Below are 22,514 nucleotides of genomic sequence, written 5' to 3' on the forward strand. Positions count from 1 at the left end.
TTTTTCTTCACTGGAGAACCTGTGTCTTTTAATCTGCAACACAAGAAAATATTCTGTGTTCATTCACAATGGAGCCAAGGAAGTGCTACTGCAGGGGCTCACAAGTTCATCAGTCCTCGAGGATGTGGCCATGGCAGAATGAACAACTCCAAAGACAGTCTGAATCTCCATAACAATCTGAATTTTGCTGTTCGTTGCAGGTGGCAAGTAATAAGGTGTGTGAAACCCCCAAAGCGATAGTTTTATTGATGTAACTAAGGGAAAAAAACCATTTTGGTGGTTCATGACAGATAAACACCATGATGCTGCATGTGTCCATGTCCCCATGTTGCCCTCTACAAGAGACCATCTGCAACATTCTCTAGGAGGAAATCCTCTGGGATTTCCTCAGTGTGGAAAATCAGGGATCATGATGTGCCGGCATCACCAAATGCCAGTGCAGCGACAGAGCCCGGACTTCAGTCTCTCCTCGGTCAGTTGGGTGCCCTGGGAAAAAGTCCTCATGTCAGCCAGAGCCACCTGAAGCAGAGGCTCCACCGGGATGGGCAGAGGCAGGCAGGAAGCAGACAGGAAGCAGGCAGGGAGGAGGCAGGGACACCAGGGGTTACGGTGAGCAAGCAGGGCAGGGCAGCAGCAGCAGCAGCACAGCAAGGAAGTGCCATCACACCTGGCCATGTGCCCTGCCCCACCAGTGAGGAGTGACACACACAGGGATGAGGGAAGGCATTTCCATCCAACTACCCCCCAAGCCCAGACTCTGTGGGGTATTTTTTACATGGCATTCCTGATGTTTCTGGGATGGGGACACACCCGAAGGTATCGGGCCAGCAGCCAACCAGAAAGATTAACTAACCAGAATGTGGTCCAACATGTCAGATGGGCAGCACAGAACACTGCCAGCTTGGGGTGACAGCTGTATGTCCTCTCCATCCTCAGATCCACATGGACGCTACAGCTGCGTCCTCCAGGCAGTTGTTCGCAGCACTTTTTAACTTCTAACAATATCCTGTTCTCTCAAGAAGGGAGAAGGAACCCTGCTCAGGTTTGTCCAGGCCCTCCGCATTGCCATCTACTCACAGGCCCCCCTTGCCAGCCTCCTGCTTCTCTAGAAAGCACAAGAGACTGTGGAGCTTGATCTTGGACACTGAGAAAACCCACTGGAAGTTAGAGGAGGAAAAAAGCCACAGAAGCATGGCTTGGCAAGGCTCCTCCTCAGGCACTCTGAAGTTGGGCACAGCCCACGCAGAGAATATCAGAGGAGGGTGTCTCCACCTGGGCTTCAAAACATCAGTACAACACTTCAGTGACCTGGAAACCATTGTCATGGTCTCTTGGGTCTGGGTCTGCTCCACCTTGTCTCTTGGGTCTGGGTCTGCTCCACCTTGTGACAGATTTCTGTGTATTTACTTAGATTACTCTTACTTCATCATCCTCCACTATCCTTGAGGATCACCTCTAAAAACCACAGGATTGCATGGCTCATCCTCCTCCAAGATCACCTCTGAGACAGATTTGGACAATGCTCACAAAAAGCTGAAGATAAAATCCTGAAGATAAAATAAAGGGCACAGACTTGCTTCCTGAGTATTTTAGCCCCAAAACGGTAAGAGGCTCCAGTCAACCTACAGCTTGTGCAACGTCAGAACCATCCCACAACCCAATTCTCTGCTCCTTGACTGCTCCCTACAGTCCAGCTGAAACCTCAGACAGATTTTGCCAGCTGGAATTTGCCCAACAGCAGTACTGGTTTAAAAAAAAAAAAAGTATTTTAGAAAACAAATTCATTAGTGGCAACTGCAGAATAAATGGTTGAAAGCTGACAAACTGAAATACAAAAATTAATGAGAAGAATTTACCAGCTGAGAAGGGATTCGCTCTGATGCAAGTTAATGAGATGTGCATTTTCCTCTGCTGAGAAAAATAACAGAAATCCAGCTGGAGATGTAAGACACGTGTGATTGCAGAATGGCCTAGTCTGTTATCACTGTAATCCGTCCTTACAAAGTTACTTAACTCAGGAATAAAATTTATCTCAGGCTCTGGAAGACAGGATCCAGGAACAACACAGAGTGTCCAAACTTATGGCAGTTCCTAGTGAGAAATTTCAGCATCTTTTTCAGGGTTTTAATTTTTCTTCCCAGGAGCTCCATCCTTTTCCACATGTTCAGCTAAACGGATTTTACCCTTACAGTGTAAAAACACACCCCAATTCCCCAGGGCTTTCCACGAGGACAGTGCAGCTCCAACAGCATCAGCACTAGCAGCATAATCTTATTAAGTCCTGGAAAACCAGCAGCTTAAAATTCATCATAGCCATGGCAATGGAGCAGTGGACATGGGGGAAACCATCATCCCTATGGCCACCTGCACCCACCAAATGCATTTCCAAGTTTCTTGTTCCTTCCCCCCCCACTAAAACAGGTCACCTAATTAAGCGAGAGCTGAACCTTGCAACTGAGACACATCCCCATAATACCCACTCCCCCTACCCCAAAGAAAAAAAAGCAATACTCAAAAGAATGCCAAGGTATAAGGGGTTACAAATATTCAGACTTTATTATAAATAAGAAATACTGTTTTATACATAAAAACTGCAAGTGTTGCATTTTGTTCACCGCCCCAGACAGCAAGACCACAGATTAAGGCAAAAAAAGCTGGAGTGAAGGCACGTACTGAGGGGGCCACAGTCAGGAACAAGGTGATGAAGGGACTGACACCCAGCACTCCACCAGCAGCTGTCGCGTCATCACATTACGTAAAGAAATAACTGGACTTACACAATGATTAATGGCTGTAATGCAGTAGTGATTAAGAGATCGCTTATAAAGATTTTTTCTTTTATTTAAAAATAAAATTCTGTTAAAAACAGCTTAAGGAAAAAAAAATAGGAAAAAAAACCAAGAGAAGAAAGCAGGAAACCTTAGGCCTGAGGTCAGCCAGGGCATGCGCGCATCTTCGCATCTGCTCTTCTCACAGCCTTGGCAGAGGTGACGCGGTTACAGCCATCTGACCAGAGCAGCTAGCGAGCCAGCAAGCTCTCCTCCAGGTGTGTTTGCAGGCAGGAGGGAAATCCCAAGCTAGTAAATGCCAGAATCTCTAAGGGAAGGGGTACAAGAGCGGGATTTGCCGGGATCATCCCCCGCCCAGCAGTGCCGTCCCCAAGGGTGCACCGAGCCTCCTGCCTCACACAGTGGTATCAGGATGTCCCCGAGTCCAGCTCTCCGACCACTCAGCGCTGGGTCCAGTGTCCCAGCTGTGCTACAGCTCCTCACAGCCCAGCTGCAAAGCCACAGCTCCTGCCCCTGTCCTGGCACAGCGTCCCAAGGGACAAGGCACACGGAACAGGGTGCTGTGAGCACTGTGGGGCAGGGCTGGCTTGGCAGGGAGGGCTGGAAGACATCCACCCGACAGGCAAAGTGGTTATTGATGGGTGCTGAGGATTCAGGAGAAGGAAGAAAGCAGGAGCCCAGCTAGGAGAAATCCCAAGTTTCAAGGGAATGATACAGAGAGAAGTGATACACGATGCATGCACCCTGATGGCTACAGGGGAGAGCACATGGAGGAGGCCAGGCTGTGCCACTCTGGAAATATGGCTGAGTATATTTACACACACATACGCACACACGAGAGACTTCCTCACACTATAATCATGATTTAAAAAAAAAAAACGGAAAACAAAAATCACATTCACACAAAAAATATAAATTTGAAATAATTAATAGCACCAGTGTGTGTCAGATAATAATTTCTTCCCCGCTACGCAAACATACAAAGTTGCATAGTGTTTAAGGATAGATATATACTAGGTCTCAGGGAGGGGGGGAGGGATGCCAGGCTGGAGACAAGGAGGAAGCCCAGAGAATGCTCTCCCTGGCACTCTCACCCAGCACCAGTGAGCAGCTGGGAAGCACTACCTGGGGAGGGAGCCTGCCAGGGAATAAGGTGGAAGCTGTGAAATGCAGAGCTGCCACCTGAGCCTGGCCTGAAGTCCCTGTGCTGCGGTGGCCTTACGGTGACCGGGAGGCAAAAGGAAAGGAGGGCACTGGAAAATTCCAGCTCTTCCCGCCAGCTTAAAAACAGGCAAAAGGCCAGAGCAATGCCAGGAGATATAAAAATGCCACTGTCCTCCTTCAGGAAAAAGATGAGGAGAAAGACAGACTTTTCCCATTTCCACTCACATGCCCCCTTCCTTCCCCACCTAAAGACATTCGGCGTGAAGGCCAGTGCAGCTGTCGGAGCTCTCTGGATGGCAGCCCTCCTCTTGAGCAAAACTCATCCTGCTTGAACAAACTCATCTGTCAGTCAGACATTCCAACACTAAAAAACCAGATCCTCTGGCAATTCAGTAGCAACAGATGGGAAGGCAGTTCATGGCTTCCACGCTCTGGCAGTCTGGACTACCCAGCAGGCAGCAGCTTTCAGACCGGACCCAAAACTTTTCCACAGATGAGGAGTGGGGCTGGCAAGATCCACCACTCCACCAGTATCCCATCTTCCCAAAGAGCTCCAATCAGAGGCTGCCTTTTTCTCAGAGCAATGCATCATCACAGAAAGCATTTCAGAAAGAGGCTTCAGCTATTTTGTCAAAGGCTACCAATGCCGTCAGATTGGCCACTAGGTAAGGATGGAAACAATAAATTCACAGGGTTAGAAGTTGGGAACAGAGATCTGAGAGTGCAGCTTTACTGGCCATTACAGTAATACTTTGGCAGCCATCCCCTTCCTTCATAGGAACAGAGAGCTCTGGGACTGAGGATATTACAGTCAAAGGGAGGAGAGAGGAGAGAAAGTTGGGTTAGTTTTGCCTTGCTGTGTACAGCTCACATGGTTATTTCTGAACCACAGTATAAAGAGTCCAGAGCATCTCTCATCTTTGCACTAATCAAAGAGAAACTGTGTCTGAGGAAGGGGCAAAGGCGGAGTGCTCAGGAAAACAATCTATATAAAAAAAAAACCCCTTTGATGCCCAAAGACGGATATTTAATTTGCTTCTCAAAAAAAAATAATAATAATAAAAAAAAAAATCTTTCAACTTATCCTGATTTGAACAAGAAAACAGTGGCTGTGAGCAGCGAAGAGGTGGGGATTTGGAGAAGGTACTGTGTGTTAAGGCACTCCGGAGCCAAACCACCACTTGGGGGGAATACCCCCCACCCCCAGCGCACCCTTAGGGTTTCTCAATGGACGGGGTGTTGAAACAGCCAGATGGCAAGGTCTTCCTGATGTCTTCCAGATTGCTAATGTCCTTCAGGATCTCTTCAATGTCCCTGTTGTAGGCCTGTATCGCATCATCTTGCTTCTTGGCTTCTCTCTCAAGGAAAGACACTTTCTGGTCCAAGTCGCTGTCTTTCATCTGGTCTTTGGCACTGTTCAGGGTACCCTCAATTTCATTCAGTTTGTTCAAGTCCACCGTCTCCAGTTGCCCTGAAAAGCCAGTAGCAAATAGTGAAGCACATTAAAAACCCTTTGATGCCCTGGTTTTGGGTGCTCACACAGCTGAGCCCACAGCCACACCCCCATCGGGCTGTTTCTGCATTAGAGACATCATTTAAAACAGAACCAACCACATGGGTGACACCTTCAGTGTCCTCAGCTTGCAGAAAACCACTGAACACTGCACAACGAGCTCTGAGGCTACCCCGGCAAAGTAAAAACCCCAAGACGCGCCACACAAACCCCATTTCGAGAGGTCAACAGACCCATCTGATTCCTTGCACAGCACTGGCAGGGAAGCCAGCACACATCAGGAAAACACTCAAAGGCATAGGGCACATTAAGGACAGTCCTACCTAATTGATCCAGCAGGTCATTAATGACAGTGAGTAGGCTGTTCACAGAGTTCTTTGCTTTCCTGGCATTATCTTCTGCCTCCTGGGCAGCCTGTGAGGCCTGCAGGGTGTAAAAAGTGAGAGCACAAAAAACTGTTGCCTCTGCCCAAGCAGTTAGTCACCCACACCTCTGGCTTCTCGCTCCAGGGTAACACTCATGCACTGAGATCTTTATCACAATGCTGGAGAAGACTGACAATCTTCAAATAATTGCTTTTCTGATTACTTCAGGATATCCCTGAGAACTAAGCAGGATTTTGCAGGGAAAGTCAGAGTAGAGTCAATAGGTCTATAGTCAGGTTTCAGTTAAACTCAAAGGAGAGTGTTGCATTAAGAAAACTGGCTCTCAAATTCCAGCAGGGAGCCTGTGCTAATGCACCAGAGCTTGTCTCATGTTCTCAATCCCACTTAAAACTTGGAAGAGTTTGAATACTGGCTGGACTCAGCACTATCTTTGCAAGGGGAGAGCAGGAGGAAAGCTTGCCTCTCCAGGACAGTGGGGAGAAGGCAGTTCCTGGCCACTGCTGTCACCTGCCAGCACTACTTACCATGCCTGCCATCATCATATCTTGCTCAGCATCTGCCTGCTTCCGCTTAAGCTCTTTCTCTGCATCCTGCAGCTGCTTCATCATGTCATCCACCTCCCTGGCCAGCCCCGTCACGTCGGCAAAAGTCTTGTCAGCTTCGGCTTTGGTAGCAGCAGCACTCTACAGCCAACAAGGGGGAGAGGATGGAAGAAAGGTGATGAAGGTACACAACCTCCTTCAGTCCTTTCCATCAAAATGCACCGATTTCCTGTCGTGTCCACATGTGGGAAAACAGCAGAAAGCACATGTGGCTCTCCAGGAAGTACTGGAACAGAGTTTACGCAGTTACACATCAACATCTCGGGGAGAGGGTGGCTTCAGAACCGCTAAGGACTCACCTTCTGAACAGAGCTGGCGATTTTCTCAGCATCATCTGCTCTAGCCTTGGCCTCACGGGCATCAGCAGCAGCATTGCCCAGCGCCAGCTCCGCCTGGCGCGTCTTGTTGTTGGCTTCAGCGATGGTCTGCGTGATGGCAGGGATCTTCTTCAGCGCCTCCTCAGCCGCCGTCTTGTTATCATTCACCCGCTTGTCAAAGTCTAGGGAAGGGCAGAACAGACCCTTATCAGGACAGAGAGCCTTGGGATGCTCATTTGACTGAGCTCCCCAGGCTTTGCCTCCATGACATCGGAGGGACCAAGAGTAAACTGGCATTAGCTCTCCCTATTGCACATCTTCTGATACTAAATAAGGAGCTTAAAGGAGATTTCCAGTCACTGAAAACGCTTATATTTTTTTTCTTTAAAGAAAAACAAGCCTAAAGAACCCCCCCAACACTGAGGTGAGGGCAATGGCACAGCCTGTTTAAGCAGGATACCCCTACTGCCAAATGACTTGTCACACTGGAACTGCAGGATTCACTGCAAGTGCTTCCTCTTTACCTTTCAGGTTGCTGAGGATGGTATTGGCCTCTTGTAGTGTGCCGTTGCCCTTCCGAGCAGCTTCTTCAGCCAGGGCTTTCGCTGCATCTGCTCGAGCCAAGAGCTGGTCTGCAGTCTGAGGAGACATGACACAGATCAACATATTCTCACCTCCTGAGGGACAACCACGTAGGTGTATCAAAAAAAAGCACTGCTCAGTCTGAAACACCAATGCCATCTAGAACAGCAGTACTTCCTCTGAGACCAGGGGAATGTAGGGACTTCTGGAATACTGTTCTGAATACAAAAGACACCACACCTGGCAAATATCCCCTATTTTCCCTTACAGCCTCAATGCTGTGGCTTTTAACAGCTTTCTGCACCTCCTTTCTAGGACCACTCTTCAGCATTCTCATAATTAACAAGCTGCAATAAGACGAGACTGAATAAGACCAGATCTTCCACATCTGGCCAGTTACTTGTTTTCTTTTGTTTGTTTTTTTTCAGGGAACAAAAGCCTGCACAAAGCAGAACTGACCTGCTGCTCTGTCTTCCCTTTCTCCAAGAGGTTCTTTACTTCAAGCTCCTTTCCTTTCATGTCTTCTCTCAAGTCCTCATAATCCTTCAGCTTTCTGGCAATTAGCTGATCTAATTCCTCTGCTTCCTTCTTGATCTTATTTGCTTCATTCTGCAGGTGGAAATCAGAAACAAACGCAGAGTCCTGAATGTTAAAGAATTTCTGAACGGGTGGCAAATTTTTGCACTTCTCCATTCAAGCCAAGATGCTTGGCAAACATTTCACTTGGATTTTTGTCCTTCAGAGACTGGGGGAAGTGGAGGTTTATGTAGGTGGTTTTATGCATTTTAATCTCCTGTGTGGAAGCTGGAAAGCACAAGTCTGGATTATGCCTAGATGGACAAAAATCCCACAGACTGGGAGCATTAGCAGAGCATATGCAAGGTATGCCAGCAACTTGGAATCTTCAGGGAATACTGCATGTGATGCTGCCCACACATACCTCTAGCCCTGTGGAATCCACTGTAGGCAGGCTGGTGAGATTAGCGTAGATCTGCAGGGCTCTGTTTCCAGCTTCCTCTGCCTCAGCAAGCACCTTGTTGGCCTGTTTCTCTAGGTCTCGAGAAATATTCCTTGCTTGATTATACCTAAAAAATCCACAAGGATCCAGTTGTGCTACAATATTTTTTGTAAAACTGAACTTAAGAGAGTAGAGAGGCCAAGAAATTGAAAACCAACTCCCATAAAACGCTTAGTTTTAAGCACTTAAAGCCAGGCAATAAAACCATTTTTCTGTTATTGACTCACTTCTGGTTGAGCTCATCAATGTCAATGGCCGTTTGGTTTTCTCCAGCCAGGGTCTTCAGCAGCAGCTGATACGCTTCCGTGGAAGTATCATTTGCAGCCTTGGCTACGCGAACAATCTCATCAGCTTCTTTTTTGTGTCTGGACAAGATAATGGAAAAAAAATAATGCCATTAGGTTTGTCAGCCAGCAGTTTCTGTCCTCAATTCTGGAGTTTATTCTCTCACTTTCCTTCCTTCTCCCAGATTTAAATATGGGAGATGCTAAAACATTTGCAATGGAAGATGGTTGTTGTGCCCCCTGTTCACACGTCTGCTGTCTGCCCTCAGTGCCACACAGGCATGAGCCCACGGTGACACTCTTACTCAGCACAGGCGTGTTTTTCCTACTCAGCAAATTAAAATCTGCAGAGAAGAGCAGGGCCCTGATGTGATCCATGAGGAGTGTGCCTTGCCACAGCCTACCTTTCTGCCAGCTTACGGGCCTCTTCTGCCAACAGAGTCATGTTGTTGGGGTCCCCGCTTTGCTCCGGAGGTGCAATGGACTGGGAAAAGAAAGGAAAAAGAAACCCCTAAACCTCTTCTTTCATCTTTGACTCATCTTTTCTTTAAATATTTATTGTCATGATCTAAATGCTTAGAGATATGTCTGGCCTACTTCTGACTTCTCTATGTTTTTCTTAACCACTGCTCATCCCTTAAACACAAAGGTGTTGATATTTCTTTAAGAGTTCTTCTGTTGGTTTCTTTGAGCAGGGGCTAAGACACAATCTCTGACAGACACTGGTGAACTTCCTTTACATATTTTCCATGGTGCACATTTGCTATATGAGAGAGACCAAGCAGAGAAACACACCAGAGGGCAAAGAAGTAAAGGCCCTCTCTCCTCTCCCAGTGGCGTGGGATCTCAGCAGCACACTCACCACGTTGTCAGCTGCCACCTTTGCCTTCTCCAGCATGTCAGAAGCCAAGCTGATGAGGTCCTCGGTGTCCTCCACCCGCACCCGGGCTTGCTCCGCCAGGTTCTCCGTCTCCTGCACTGTGCCCTGGATGTTCCTCAGCCTGTTGAGCTGATTTGCCAGTGTGCTGTTGATGTCTTTGAGACGATCCATGAGGCCCTGATCTACGTCTGAAACACAAGATATAAGAGAGAGGAAGCAAAATTAATTACAGCAGGAGGAGAAGCTGGAGCAGCAGCTCACTGCTGCAGGCACCGTATTGGAGGCTAATCCCCTACTGAAAGGGGACCAGCAAAGCTGTTTCACAAGTCGCTCAGCTTGAGATCAAAGTCACCATCAGAATGTGCTCCAAATATGAGAAATGAAAAGCCATTAACTACTAATAAGACAACCTTGCTGCTTGTTGGAACCGACACTGATGGGGGATTTTGGGTTCAGAATCAGGTTTCACCTCTGTCATGGACTTAAAATCACAGCAGAGCTGCTCCTCAAGAGGTATGAAATGTCTGCTTTGTGAATTCTCTTAACTCCTAGAAGGTTTGCAGAGATGGAGGAATAGTGGGGCTGTACATCATTCTCCACTTTGGGCAACACTGGCTGTTCTCAAGCCAGACAGTCTCCACAGGGAGCAGCTAGGAGATGTGTGGAATAGTTAACCTACTCCAAACTCTCCCCTAAACCCAAGGGATGACAAAAGCTGGCCAGATAAAGCCTTGGTTCTCTCATATGTAGGACCTCGGAGCCACCCAAACTCCCCCAAGTTTTTGGACCACCAGGCAACTCCCCACAACAGCACCTTAATAATGGAGCCATCACAGTACAGGCACGTGCCTCATGGCCAGGGGCAGTTACTTTTGAAAAACTGAGAATGTTTTCAAGAGATGAAGTACAAGCAGAAGCCCACAAACCTCCAAAACTAAAGATTCTTCCCAAATACCTTGACCTCGCAGCACATCTTAAATATTGAACATGAAAATCTGACACATTTCAAAAACATACTACATAGAAAAACACAAATAACTTGTACAGATTTTTGCAAGAGTAGCTTTTGTTGCATTTAACCTGCCCTCTTATGGAAGAGCAACAGAGGTGCAGAAGGGGCTGGAGCACAAAGAGCAGCTGAGGGAGCTCAGCCTGGAGAAAAGGAGGCTCAGGGGGCACCTTCCACTCTCTATAACTCCCTGACAGGAGGGTGGAGCCAGGTGGGGGCTGGGCCCTGCTCCCAGGCAACAAGCAACAGGACAAAAGGACAGAGCCTTAAGCTGCACCAGGGGAGGTTTAGATTGGATATTGGGAAAAATTTCTTCACTGAAAGGGTTGTTGAGTCCTGACACAGGCTGCCCAGGGAAGTGTGGAATCACCACCCCTGGAGGGATTTAAAAGACACGTAGATGTGGCACCTGGGGACACGGTTTAGTGATAGACTTGGCAGTGCTGGGTTAGCAGCTGGACTTGATCTCAGAGGTCTTTCCAACCTAAATGATTCTATGATTGTAAGACATGGAAAGAAAGATCTGAAATACCACCGCAAAACCCAATCCATTCCCTCACCTTTCTTCGATTCTCAACCTCCTACTTCCTTATGTGAGACTATTATCTAGACTTGGATGCCAAGCAGAGTGTAAATCTACCTCAGCTAAAGCTGAGAAGAGCTTCAGCCATCATTCCCACTGGCAGGAATCTTCCCAAGCAAACACCAGCATTAGATGTGTGTCAGCTTTTTTCCAGCTTCACACAAAGGGGATGGATTTTCCCAAAATGGTCGGAAATCACTGTCCCAGCTCCCAGGGGAACATCTTTTACTGCAAAGTCAGTAGTCTTCAGGTTTCTCTTCTCCAAAACACACATCATCTTATACATTAAAGATGCTCTAAGGACAAACCACTGTCACAGACACGACAAACATCCCGCTCACAGACATCCTGTGGTAGAGGTGACAATAAAAGAATCAATTCAAAGCAGAGTTTAACAGGGAAAACAGCTAAAAGCCACGACAACAGCACTCTTCAGAACTTTCTACACTTTATGGTGGGATAATTAAGCTTGCCAGCAGGATCTTGAAGCCTTCGTTCTGATTGCTGATGATATCCTAACAAGAACTACTTGATCTCAAGATGTTTGAGCAAATTTATAAGTACGAAAAGTGTACTGGAAAGGCTTCTGTTCGTTGAACAAATAAAACCCTTCTGTGCATCTGGAGAAGAGGCTAACACACAAAACACATCTGTATGGAGCTAGAGGCAGATCTTTACTTTGCATGTACAACAGAGAGCGCTGGGAGAACAGCAGGGATAAAAGCACAGGCACTGTTGTTCTGATAACAACACACACTGACTCAGTGCTATCTGAAATAGCTGTCAGTCCTGGAGCACAGCACAGGCCTGAGATAAAACACGCTGTGTCCAAAGGAAACAGGACCATCAGGCAACGAACTCGTCAACTCACCTTTGCTTTTTTGTGCTTCGTGGAGCAACTCCATAACTTCTCTTTCTGCCTGCTTCAACCTCTCCTCGAAGGCTTGATCAGTCACGGCTTCTTCTCCTGCACCCAGATTTGCTATCAGATTTTCCAGCTCCCGCAGCCTCTCGCGTTGTTCCGCCACCTACGTCAGAGGGACAGGGCACAGCTATGACACAGCCAAGCTCCTTGAGCCTCTCTGCCTTCAGCAGCCGTCAACAGCCAGGGGCGCAGCTGCTGCACGAGCGGGCACGTGCCACTGTATCCAGCAGTACCAACAGCAGCATTCCTGGCCTTACCTTGTCTTTCACTAATCTGTAACAGGCTGGACATTCCTGGCAGCCCGGCCAGGAGCGGTTGTAGAAATAGTTCTCCTCACACTGGTCACAGCGGGTCCCCACGAAGCCTTCTTTGCACTCGCAGCGGCCGTTCTCCTGGCACTGCAGGGAGCGCGAGCCCTCCGGATCACAGTCACAGGCTGCGGGAATTTAAACCTCAGTCAGACTGGAGAAGAGGCAGAAACACCCTAAAACGCCAGGGTGAGAGCATACCCTCAATACCCTAAAACATCTGCAAGAGCTACGGGGCACAAACCCACAGCTGAACCCCACTCCTGATCACGGTGCTTCTACACACAAGTGAGACCCAATGTTCACAGCATGTGTTCAGCTTTGCTATTGCCTCTCCCACAAAGCATTATTCTACCCCATTTCATTGTAACCAACTGCAGTTACTTTTCCTGCTCTTTACAGGCAGGAAAGTTTGGATCATCCTGTTTTTCCAATGGGACAGGACGAAAGCAACGGGAAGGCTGCGTGTGCAACATCCTTCCCATCTGCCTTGCTCTGGCCTCTCAGACTTACGTTTGCAGCCTTCAGAGCCAAAGCCGAAGTGGTTGCCCTCACACCGGTCGCAGTGCTGGCCGGCGACGCCCGGCTGGCACTCGCACTGCCCGCTCCGGATGTCACACTGCCCGTTGGTCGAGCCCAGCGCGTGGCAGTTGCACCTGGGAGAGGCAGACACACATCAGACATGGCACAGAAGGGACACAGGGGTGAAGTGCCTCCCTGAAGGGCGCAGCGCAATGTTTACATTTGCCCAAAGTTGCTTTTCTTGCTGTGCAGCTACAGCAGGCGAGGCACTGAGCCTTTGAACTGTGCAAGGTCACTTGCTGCCTGCACTAAAAAAGGAACCCATGAGCTCCTGCTACAATCACAGAGTCATGTGGCAGTTTTCTATTTAAAACCCTGATTTAGAGCTCTTTATAAAGCTATTTATAAGTTAGGCTTTTTGCACAGCGTTAGTAGCCACTCCTTGACCGCTGCTCTTCCCCACCTGCAGCAGCATCGAGGCACAGCATTTACTTGTGACAAACATCACGTTCCTGCCCAAGGTAAGCCCAGACCCTCCAAAACCAGGCTCTTTGCCCCAAGCCAAGGTAAACATCACCTCTCACAGCCACGTCCACTCTGGAGGTTGAAGAATCCAGGCTCGCAGGCACTGCAGTCCCTCCCGGTGACGTGGGACAGGCACTCGCACTGCCCAGTCACTTGATTGCAGCTCGTCTGCTGATTCACAGTGCCATAGGGATTGCAGTGACAAGCTGCAAAAATAGAAAGGATGGAGAAACATGCACCATGTTACAAGTCCCTTGTGGCGTTGGTACTCACCGGTCCCTAAATAGGCCTGGATCCAAACCACAGCCAGCAGTCTGACATTGTGTCCTAACAGCATCTCTTTGGGGACAAAACCATCGTAAAATGCACGAGGAACCAGTTCTGACCTCTGCACTTGTCGGCGGGGTCGGGGGCCAGCGGGTTCCCGAAGAAGCCGTCCTTGCAGCGGTCGCAGTAGAAGCCGGCGGTGTTGTGGATGCACTTGAGGCACTCCCCGGTCTGGCGGTCGCAGTTCCCCACGGCGTTGGGATCGATGTTGTCGTTGCACTGGCACAGGCGGCAGGGCCTCACAGCGCCGTTTTCACCCAGCGGGTCCCCAAAATAGGCGTCATCACAGAGCTCACACCTCTTGCCTGGGACACAACACACACTCAGGTGCTGCAGCAGAAAGCCCTTTGCTGCCACCTCACACAGAATGTCCTTTCCAGTCCCTTCTGAAAACAAAACTTTCCAGCTTCCTGCACTTTCATTCTCCTATTGAGGTCAGACACAAATCCCTCCCCATGTCTAAATTCAAGCTGCTTTTTCACTGGAACTTTGCATTATGAATCATTTCCACTCCTCCTTTCCCTCCTATCATAGAATCAATCGGGTTGGAAAAGACCTCCGAGATCATCAAGTCCAAACCTTGATCCAACCCCACTGTGGTTCCCAGACCATGGCACTGATGCCACATCCAGTCTCATCTTAAAAACCTCCAGAGACAGTGAATCCACCACCTCCCTGGGCAGCCCATTGCAATGTCTGATCACTCTCTCAGTAAAAAAATTTCTTCCTAATATTCATTTAAGTCAAACCTATTTGCTGTAATTTGTTGTAAATTTAAGAGTTCCAACCAGGTAGAGCTCCATGGGGCATCACTGCTCCAGGAAGCTCCACTGCCAGAGATGTGCCAAACCTCCATGGGCAGCCACTGAAGCATCCAACTCAGCAGCTCCCTACACTTACTGCAGATCTGACCTCCCCAGCCAGCTAAAAATTCCGTTTGTTAGGTAGTTCTTGCACACAAACCCTCTTTTCCCTCACATCCCAGAAAGGTGGCATGACACAGGTGGAGCTCCTGTGCAATCACACAGTTACAAGTAAATACGAGCTTGTACAGACACCTGAACTGGAGGAATCTGGGCCCCTGGACTCCTCCTTGGTTCACGATGCAGTGGCACCCATGGGAACCTCCATGAGCTGCTTGGTCAGGGGGTTTTCTAAGCATGTCAAGCATTTACAGGTATTCTGCACTTTGGACTCTGCTATGCCAAGCATAAAATCAGCAGAGAAGCAGGGAGGAGGCTGCCAGCCATCCTAAGGCTTCCTTGCTATTTGCAAGCAGAACAAAACAACTGCTTAACAACTCAGCTGCATGCTTGGACTTCACAGCTTATTGCTTTGAAAAAAAAATCTCTATCCATTCATATATTTCTCATTAAAACTGCTGAGCACTCGTTTGATCTTATATTTTTTTGGGCAGTGTTTGTGAGTCTTTGCAGCCTTCCTGCTTTTCCTAGGAAGCATCCTATGGTGCCTCCCTGGCTGGCAAACTGCATCTTCTAATTTTATTTCAGTCTGACCCACCTTCCTGGCTCCTTTAAATCTATTTTCTGCATACAGTTACCAGAGTTCTATTAGAAGCCAGCATGGCTCACCTACATAGCATAGAAATGGTCAGATTTTGCACAGATCAAGCCTTTGTTGCTCTCTTGTTCTCAAGAGACAAGCACAAGGAACATGGGAAGCCCTGAGCCTCACACAGGACAGAAAACAGGGCTGAGGAAGGGAGAAGGATTGGAATCAGAAGACACAGCAGCTTTCACATTGTGGATCAGACTCCCAGAACTGGCAGGAGACACGTTTCCACAAGCATGTGGATGTAGAAGATGACTTTTTGTGTAGGAACACACCTGTAGTGCCAGCCTGGCAGCTGGTGCACACAACCTCCTTGGTGCGGGGCACGATGGCACAGCTCGAGCTGCCCGGGCAGGGGCAGGGCCGGCAGTCCGCGGCTGTGCCAGCCGTTGCATCGCCGTAATACCCGTCACTGCACTTCTCACAGTGAGACCCCGCCGTGTTATCCTTGCAATTGCACACGCCTGGAATAGAGAGGGACATGAGTTTTGCTTCCTTGTCCAACCTAGAAAGGAAGAATCACCCTCCCTGTTTCGCCAGCCCTCTCACCTGTCTCGGGATCGCACGTCTCGCTGTGCCCGTTGCACGCGCAGGGCACGCAGGGGCTGTAGGGCCCCAGGCTCGGGGTCTCTCGCCGGTGCCCAGAGGTGCAGCGCTCACAGAACTGCCCCTCGTATCCCACAGGGCAGGAGCAGCTTTCCACCCAGGCCACGGGCACGCCAGGTCCAGGGCGAGCACTTGTGATGGTGACATCATCCAGGTGACCGGCACCTAGAAAGCACCGAGGGGGAAACTCTTTGTAACCACAAAGGCTCGCATCACCACTTCCCAAAACAGTCTGAATGGTACAAAGGATAGGCAGGTGGGTGCTCGCAGGTGGTGAGGGGAATCAAGAAGCAAAATCCTCCAGGAAGATTTAGACATATAAGAAAAGATTCAACAGAGCTCATGAAGGGCATGTGCAGAGCAGGAAAGACAAGAATAACAGAGAAGGATGCTGAGAAGAGCAGGTGAGCAAGTACAGTCAGTTTATGTCATATTTTACATGGGTATGGGTTCCATTCCCACATCAAATACCAGAACCAATTCCCGTCTTTCAAGACAGGACAGACCACCTCTCCAGCAATTTTAATACACTGCAAACCATGCCTCGGGGCAAACTCTTCAGCTATTCCTCTCTAGCCATTCCTTCTGCTGGCATTTCAGTGCTTCCCCCCTCTTCTCCCAACCCTTTCCCTGGGGCAAAATAGAGCCCAGACACAACATAGCTGGCTTTTAACTTATACCACTGTGTTTGTACCACCGCAGCAACTCCAGTGCACTGAGGGAGCCTCAGCTCCCTCATATTAGCAGTGGCTACAGCACTCACGATGGGTTGCTCCACACCTTTCCTCCCCTCCATTTCACAACTCCGCATTCCTCTTTACAAGCCATCTGTACTGAAAACATTTGCAGCTTTCCAGCCTTCTCCAAATGCAAATTCACCCCTTCCATCTTTCTGAAAAATTCTTTGACACTCAACACCACCCAAGGACACATTTTTGCTCCTAATTCATGTCTGACTTCTAATAAACCCGCATTATGAGGAGCTTTCACTTAAGTTCTGCACTGGCAGCACTTTCAAGACCCCATCCTTCCCATCTGCCATGTCAAGGTAAGACCTGGAAACAGGGGGGACGTAACCATTCCTAGTGTAGCAAAAACTGTGGACGAGTGTTATAAACTCCCTACATCTCTCCTACCACGTCCTTCAGGTCTCTGTACTATGTATTTTTATCAATCTGGAAGACAGTGGCCATGCAACACAGCACAATCCCCATGTTTAGAAGCAAAGAATCAGGAGGTGATGAGTGTTGAGCTTCCAGACCCCCAAAGACAGCACTTTTCTTCCCCATATCCTCTTCATGAGGCCTGGGAGAAGCTGTTACACAGGAAGACCAAGTGAAAATCCATTGGCACAAAGCTTTGCCAAATAAGCTACCACAGCTATTTACAGCCCCACAACGAAGTAACTCAAGCACCAGACCAATGAGTCTGTCCCCTCCCCTCTTCTGCGGTATTCTGCTCAGCAACTCACTTTTCTCGCTGTATGTCCCACGGATCTTGATGGAAGTCAAGTTGTGGAGAAGCTTCTGGAACTCAAATGCTGTTAGAGCAGGCCTCCATGGGTAATCTGTAGCCTCGTGGAGCCTAGGGAGAAGGGCCATGCATCATCAGCACAGCTTTCAAATGTTAACAGCTGCACCCTTTCAAAGCCCCCTTTCCAAAGGCAGAATGCTGTTGCAACATCATCTGCATGCGCTTACACAACGCTGCCAGACAGCGAGTGAAAAATCAACCTGATAAGAACCCTCTTACGAGCTAAAATTAATGATCCTGGTTTCCTCAAGAGCTCAGAGACCAGGGGCACCCCAAGCCCCGGCTGCTCCCACCGTACCTGAAGGTGTAGGTCTGTGCACTCTCACTGGGGTAAGAGTTGCCCTGGGCAATGAGTGGCACCGACACTCTCAGCCCGGCCCCTTCCAGCACCAGGTCCTCTGCAGAGAGCCGTGTGTCCCGTCTGTCCACACGGAAGGAGAAGGTCAGGTTTTGCCCGTAACTCAAAACCTGGTTGCCCAAGAACTTGCCTGAAAGGATAAGAAATCCTTACAGTTAGGGGATGGGACGCAAAGGGACACAAGCAGCACAGAAAGCCATGCTTCTGGAATGACCTACCTGGAGCAACGAAATACATGGGGAAGTAGGTGTCCGAGATCACGGAGATATCCCGAGTCTCTGCACTCCACTGCAGTAAGACTTCTGAGCCATCACGCTGCTCAGCACGCCACTCATCCTCTCCTGAAAAACCAGATGTGCCAGAATTAACACCCTTGGAAGATGTGGCTTTGCACACACTTTTCATGTCACTCTGTTTGTATATTAGTTACTCTACGGTCTGTGCACAGGCACTGACAAACACTACATTTCCAATTTAAGCCCCTAACCCCAGTGCTGACTTGAAGCCTCTGAACTTTGAGCCCTATGACGACTACTTGTTCAAAACCTTCTTTTCTAAAGAGCTTAAACAGGCATGGAAAAACCTGCAGTCCCCTACGACTTGTTGAGAGTTGCAGCCTTTGTATGAACTGCTCTCCAGTGGAATTTTAATTAAAAAGATGTTCTTTTCAGACTACGCAGCATGAAAACATGCATACACAGGAAACTGACTGCATGAAAAATAAAAAAAAGTTTTTCCTGAGCTTACAGACCCATTGGAAACACAACTGTGTTTTATTCAGAGCCACTTAAACTCCAAATCTGAAGTGATTTTAATCCTTTCAATCAGAAACTCCTGATTTGGTTGGAAACCTGAAGAAATGCTTCCTTGCCAGCACACCTCTCAAGCTAGAAAAGCTTTGTATTTGCAATTCCCACTTGCACCTGCCTGGTGTACAATAACTGCCCAAAGCCAAAGCTGTGAATTCATACTAGCTGAACAAACAAGTAGCAGACACGGAAGCTCCAGGTAGCTTCAGCACTTCCAAAGGAGGAATCCTAGACCTGCCTGCCCAGGATTTGAAAGGAAGGAGTTGGTTTTTTTAATAGCTTCTGACTTGAGTCCACAGCCCAACCTGAGATACAAAGAAAGGCAATTTTACCAAACTGGAAGTTGGAGGTGATGCTGTAGATACTGTAGCCCACAGCACTGGTGCAGACTGAGGAGTGTCCAAAACAGAAGCAGGGGGTACAGCCCCTTGGATTGGAGGAATCCAGATGGAAAAATCCAGGTTTGCATCTGAAGACATGAAGGAAAGAGAACTCATTTCCCTGACGCTTGACCCCAGGTCATCGCTCGAATGTTTCTCGTTCTTGAAACAAAGCCACGGGAGGAGAAACTCACCTCTCACAGTGGAAGCCTTCCACGTTGTCCTTGCACGCACACCGCCCTGTCTCCACATTGCATTCCCCCGTGCTGCCAGCTGGATTGCAAGAGCAGGGTCTGCCAAAGTCAGGAGAGAGGACAACCCATTAGGAGCCACAGAGAAAGCTTTCAAGAGAGTCCAGGTTTATTTTAGAGAGCTGCAGTCCCCGTTACCTGCACCCAGCTTCGGAGAGGGAGTGGAAGCCCGGCTGGCAGCGGTCACACTTGTCCCCCATCACGCCGGGCTTGCAGCTGCACTGGCCGTAGCTGTCACACTGTGTGCTGAGGGAGCCTGTGGGGACAGCAGGGACAGGCACCTCAGCACACACACACAGCTCTATCAGCCTGCAAGCTCTGAAACTTCACAAAATGGGCAAGGAATATGGGAGAAGAAAGTGGGAAGCTTCAAGCTGACAACTGAATGCTTACCTAAAGGCTGCCCCTAGTTCACAGGGATTTTTCCCCTGGCAACCCTAGACAGATGAATTGTTATCTAGTTTTCCCAAACTATACTCAGTCTTTTATTCCTACCAACCAGTCTTCTAATATATAACTATAATTTTAACTTCAAATTGCATTCTCATCCTTATTCCTGCTCCATCCTCACTGTTACCTTTGCATGCTCTTGTTTCATGCTGTTTTAATCCTGCAACGCACTATTTCCGATATTTATTCCCCAAATTCCTTGTGTTCTCCCTAATGACCATCTACCCTTTGCCAGGGGATATCCTGACCTCTTCCTTTCATGCTCCAATTTCCTCCTCATTCCCAGTTGGATTTAAAGACTAAACTGCCTCCTCAGAGTGAAGCTGCATCTGCCACCATGAACCCTAACAAACTCTTGAGCAAAATTCTCGTTTTTTGGAAAGACATCTTCCTCAGTGCTGCTCTGTCCAAGTGGACTTGCACAAAAAGCAGTAGCAGGTTTCTTTAATCCACAGTGGACAAAATGCTTTCTTCCAAGCATCCCTGTAGCTAGCAGCCTTGGAGCTGTCAGCACTCCAAGAGTTAACTACCTGGAGAAAAATGTTTTAGTATACAGAAATAGTTGCCTGTTTCCACTTCAATCCACACCAGAAGATTATAGCAAAGTGAAGACTTATAAGATGATTAGGCTGGACAGGACAGAAGAACTCACAAAACCTTTACCATATACAGCCAAAGTTAAAATCCCCTTTGCAGTCCCACTTAGGATTATTTAGGAAAACACAGCACTCAGACAAAAAATAGCAATCTAAACATATCCAGGAGATTCAAATACACCCTGGGTGCCAATGTCCCACGGGATACAAGCTGATGGCTAAGTTATAAAGCCCTTTGAAAGCTGTCCCTAAAGACCTGAGAGGTCACCTCCCTACATCTTCTTGACTGTCTCAGCTGACACCAACCCTCACCCATCTTAAAATAAGGTCTGACATGACCTGGGAGAGCAAACAGAAGAAGAAAGGGCCTTTATTGGTCAAAAATTTCACAACTGTACAACTCTCTGACCAAATTAGATAGGAGATGCACCCTGGCAGACCTCTTCCTGGCTGCTTTTAGGGCATGCTGCAAGCAATTACTTACTCCAGCTCCTCTATTTTGAAACCTCACATCATACCTTACTATGTGTTACCCTTTTCTCTCCTTCCCCCTTACTTGCTGTGGGCTGGTGTAGTTATGGGATCACTTCTTACAGGTCAAGTGGTTCCCCTGATGAGAAAAGATTTGTTCTCCTGCCAGAATTCCCCCACCTTCTTTTTTTTTTTTTTTTAAAAAAAAAAGGAGTTTAACTACATATTTTGAGTTCACTTTTTTTTTATCTCACCCCCACTCCTTTTGTGTTTAATGTTTCATTGGTTTGTATTTATAGTGGCTGGATACTCAGTAGGAGAAACTGATGCACCAGCTAAAGTTCACTACAGTTCCTCAGTATGAGCAACTTCCAGAAATATCCACTCACATCATCTCAGTTACTAAGAATTTAAATAAGTTCTTTAGTACTGGGAGCATCCACGGCAACACATACACAGTGAAAAAAAAAAAAAACCACAAACCTTACATTGGAAGGAGTAAGTGCTGCAGGGGTGAAGCATCTAACCCCAATTAGATCCGAGGATAACTCAAAAACAAAATTCAACACAATAACATTTCATATATGGAGGGGAAAAAAATAAAGCAAGAAATAGCCAAAAGCAGAGGTGGGGTTTGTGCCTGGAAGCCTGCAGCAGGCAGTGCTTACCCACGGGGTTGCAGCTGCAGGGCTGGCAGCCCTGGTCGCTGCCTCGGCGGTAGAAGCTGTCCCTGCAGCGCTCGCAGTGCGGGCCGTCGGTGTTGTCAGCGCAGCCCCGGCAGTGGCCGCCATGGCCCGTGGAGCGGTACAGCTCGGGGTCAAAGTAGCACTCCTGGGACCTCCCGTTGCAGTCACAAGCTGCAAAGACAAGGTGCCATCAGTGACCAGCCAACCCTGACAGCACAAAACCCTGCAAAGCTCAGAGGAGCTTTTAACCATCCTGAGCCCTGGGGCGTTTGTGCATCATAAGGACAAAAAGGGAGAAGCGTGTTTTTGTGGTGGTTGAATGAGGCTGTAAGGATGAAACAAACTCGAGACCGTTCTCATCTACATTCAGAAGAAAACCAGCACTTCCTACTCCATTCCCTTGCACATCAGGCTGCTATTTGCAGCCAAAATGCTGCCCTCCCACACAGCAAAACCAATCTCCATCATCCAAACGAGCAAGAGAAGGTAACAACGAGGCTACTCCATTGCCATAAGGAGAGTTTCTCCCCTGGATTGCAAATCCCATCTGTCTAGGCAGTAGGACAACAGAGTTTCACCAGCCTGTCGAGGGGAAGACCAAGGTCTTGACCAGACAGCTGGGACTGATCAAGACACACAGAGGTCAGACAGGAAGAAAGCTTTTCTGTCTGAAAAAGTTTCCCCATAAAGTAAACTACCAGGAGCTGTGGTCTGGGACACAAACCCAAGCAAACTGGTGTTCCATGACAGAGAGTTGCATTTTCAGTCCAGAACTGCTGCAACAACCTCAAAATGGGATGAAACAGTTGACAACCAACAGTTAACAATTAACTCTAAAAACCAATAACCCAAGTACAAAGGCAAGTCAGCAGACGCTAAATGAGGAGTTTTTGTAAGGGCAGTTATACTCCAGCATACCAAATACACATTTCTTTTCTGTGAGTCCTATAAAGTACAAGACTCTACATTTTTGTAGGACACCTCTTCCCTAAATGTTGTTCCCATCCTTCTCCAGAAAGGAGATGCCCCTTCCTAGGGATCTACCAGAAAGCTCCTACAGGATAGGAC

The 22,514-nt window shown here is 48.2% G+C and overlaps 1 protein-coding gene across 1 annotated transcript in view; it reads right to left on the reverse strand.

Moving 5' to 3' along the window:
- Positions 1-2,530: 2,530 nt before the first annotated feature.
- Positions 2,531-22,514, reverse strand: part of LAMC1 (laminin subunit gamma 1) — a 64,918-nt gene continuing 44,934 nt past the window's right edge. Inside the window, exons 5-28 of the mRNA XM_032696079.1 lie at positions 21,429-21,617; positions 19,382-19,499; positions 19,187-19,285; positions 18,945-19,081; positions 18,022-18,144; positions 17,744-17,933; positions 17,384-17,496; positions 15,856-16,077; positions 15,582-15,770; positions 13,794-14,039; positions 13,460-13,613; positions 12,874-13,016; positions 12,310-12,488; positions 11,999-12,155; positions 9,518-9,723; positions 9,060-9,139; positions 8,599-8,736; positions 8,294-8,438; positions 7,813-7,962; positions 7,296-7,410; positions 6,754-6,953; positions 6,377-6,535; positions 5,790-5,889; positions 2,531-5,424 (exon numbers count right to left, since the gene is read on the reverse strand). Coding sequence (XP_032551970.1) covers positions 5,168-5,424; positions 5,790-5,889; positions 6,377-6,535; positions 6,754-6,953; positions 7,296-7,410; positions 7,813-7,962; positions 8,294-8,438; positions 8,599-8,736; positions 9,060-9,139; positions 9,518-9,723; positions 11,999-12,155; positions 12,310-12,488; positions 12,874-13,016; positions 13,460-13,613; positions 13,794-14,039; positions 15,582-15,770; positions 15,856-16,077; positions 17,384-17,496; positions 17,744-17,933; positions 18,022-18,144; positions 18,945-19,081; positions 19,187-19,285; positions 19,382-19,499; positions 21,429-21,617 — 3,809 coding nt within the window. The 3' untranslated portion in view covers positions 2,531-5,167. The remainder of the gene's footprint in view (positions 5,425-5,789; positions 5,890-6,376; positions 6,536-6,753; positions 6,954-7,295; positions 7,411-7,812; positions 7,963-8,293; positions 8,439-8,598; positions 8,737-9,059; positions 9,140-9,517; positions 9,724-11,998; positions 12,156-12,309; positions 12,489-12,873; positions 13,017-13,459; positions 13,614-13,793; positions 14,040-15,581; positions 15,771-15,855; positions 16,078-17,383; positions 17,497-17,743; positions 17,934-18,021; positions 18,145-18,944; positions 19,082-19,186; positions 19,286-19,381; positions 19,500-21,428; positions 21,618-22,514) is intronic.

Source organism: Chiroxiphia lanceolata, chromosome 9 (assembly GCF_009829145.1).
Source record: "Chiroxiphia lanceolata isolate bChiLan1 chromosome 9, bChiLan1.pri, whole genome shotgun sequence".
Lineage (NCBI taxonomy): Eukaryota > Metazoa > Chordata > Aves > Passeriformes > Pipridae > Chiroxiphia > Chiroxiphia lanceolata.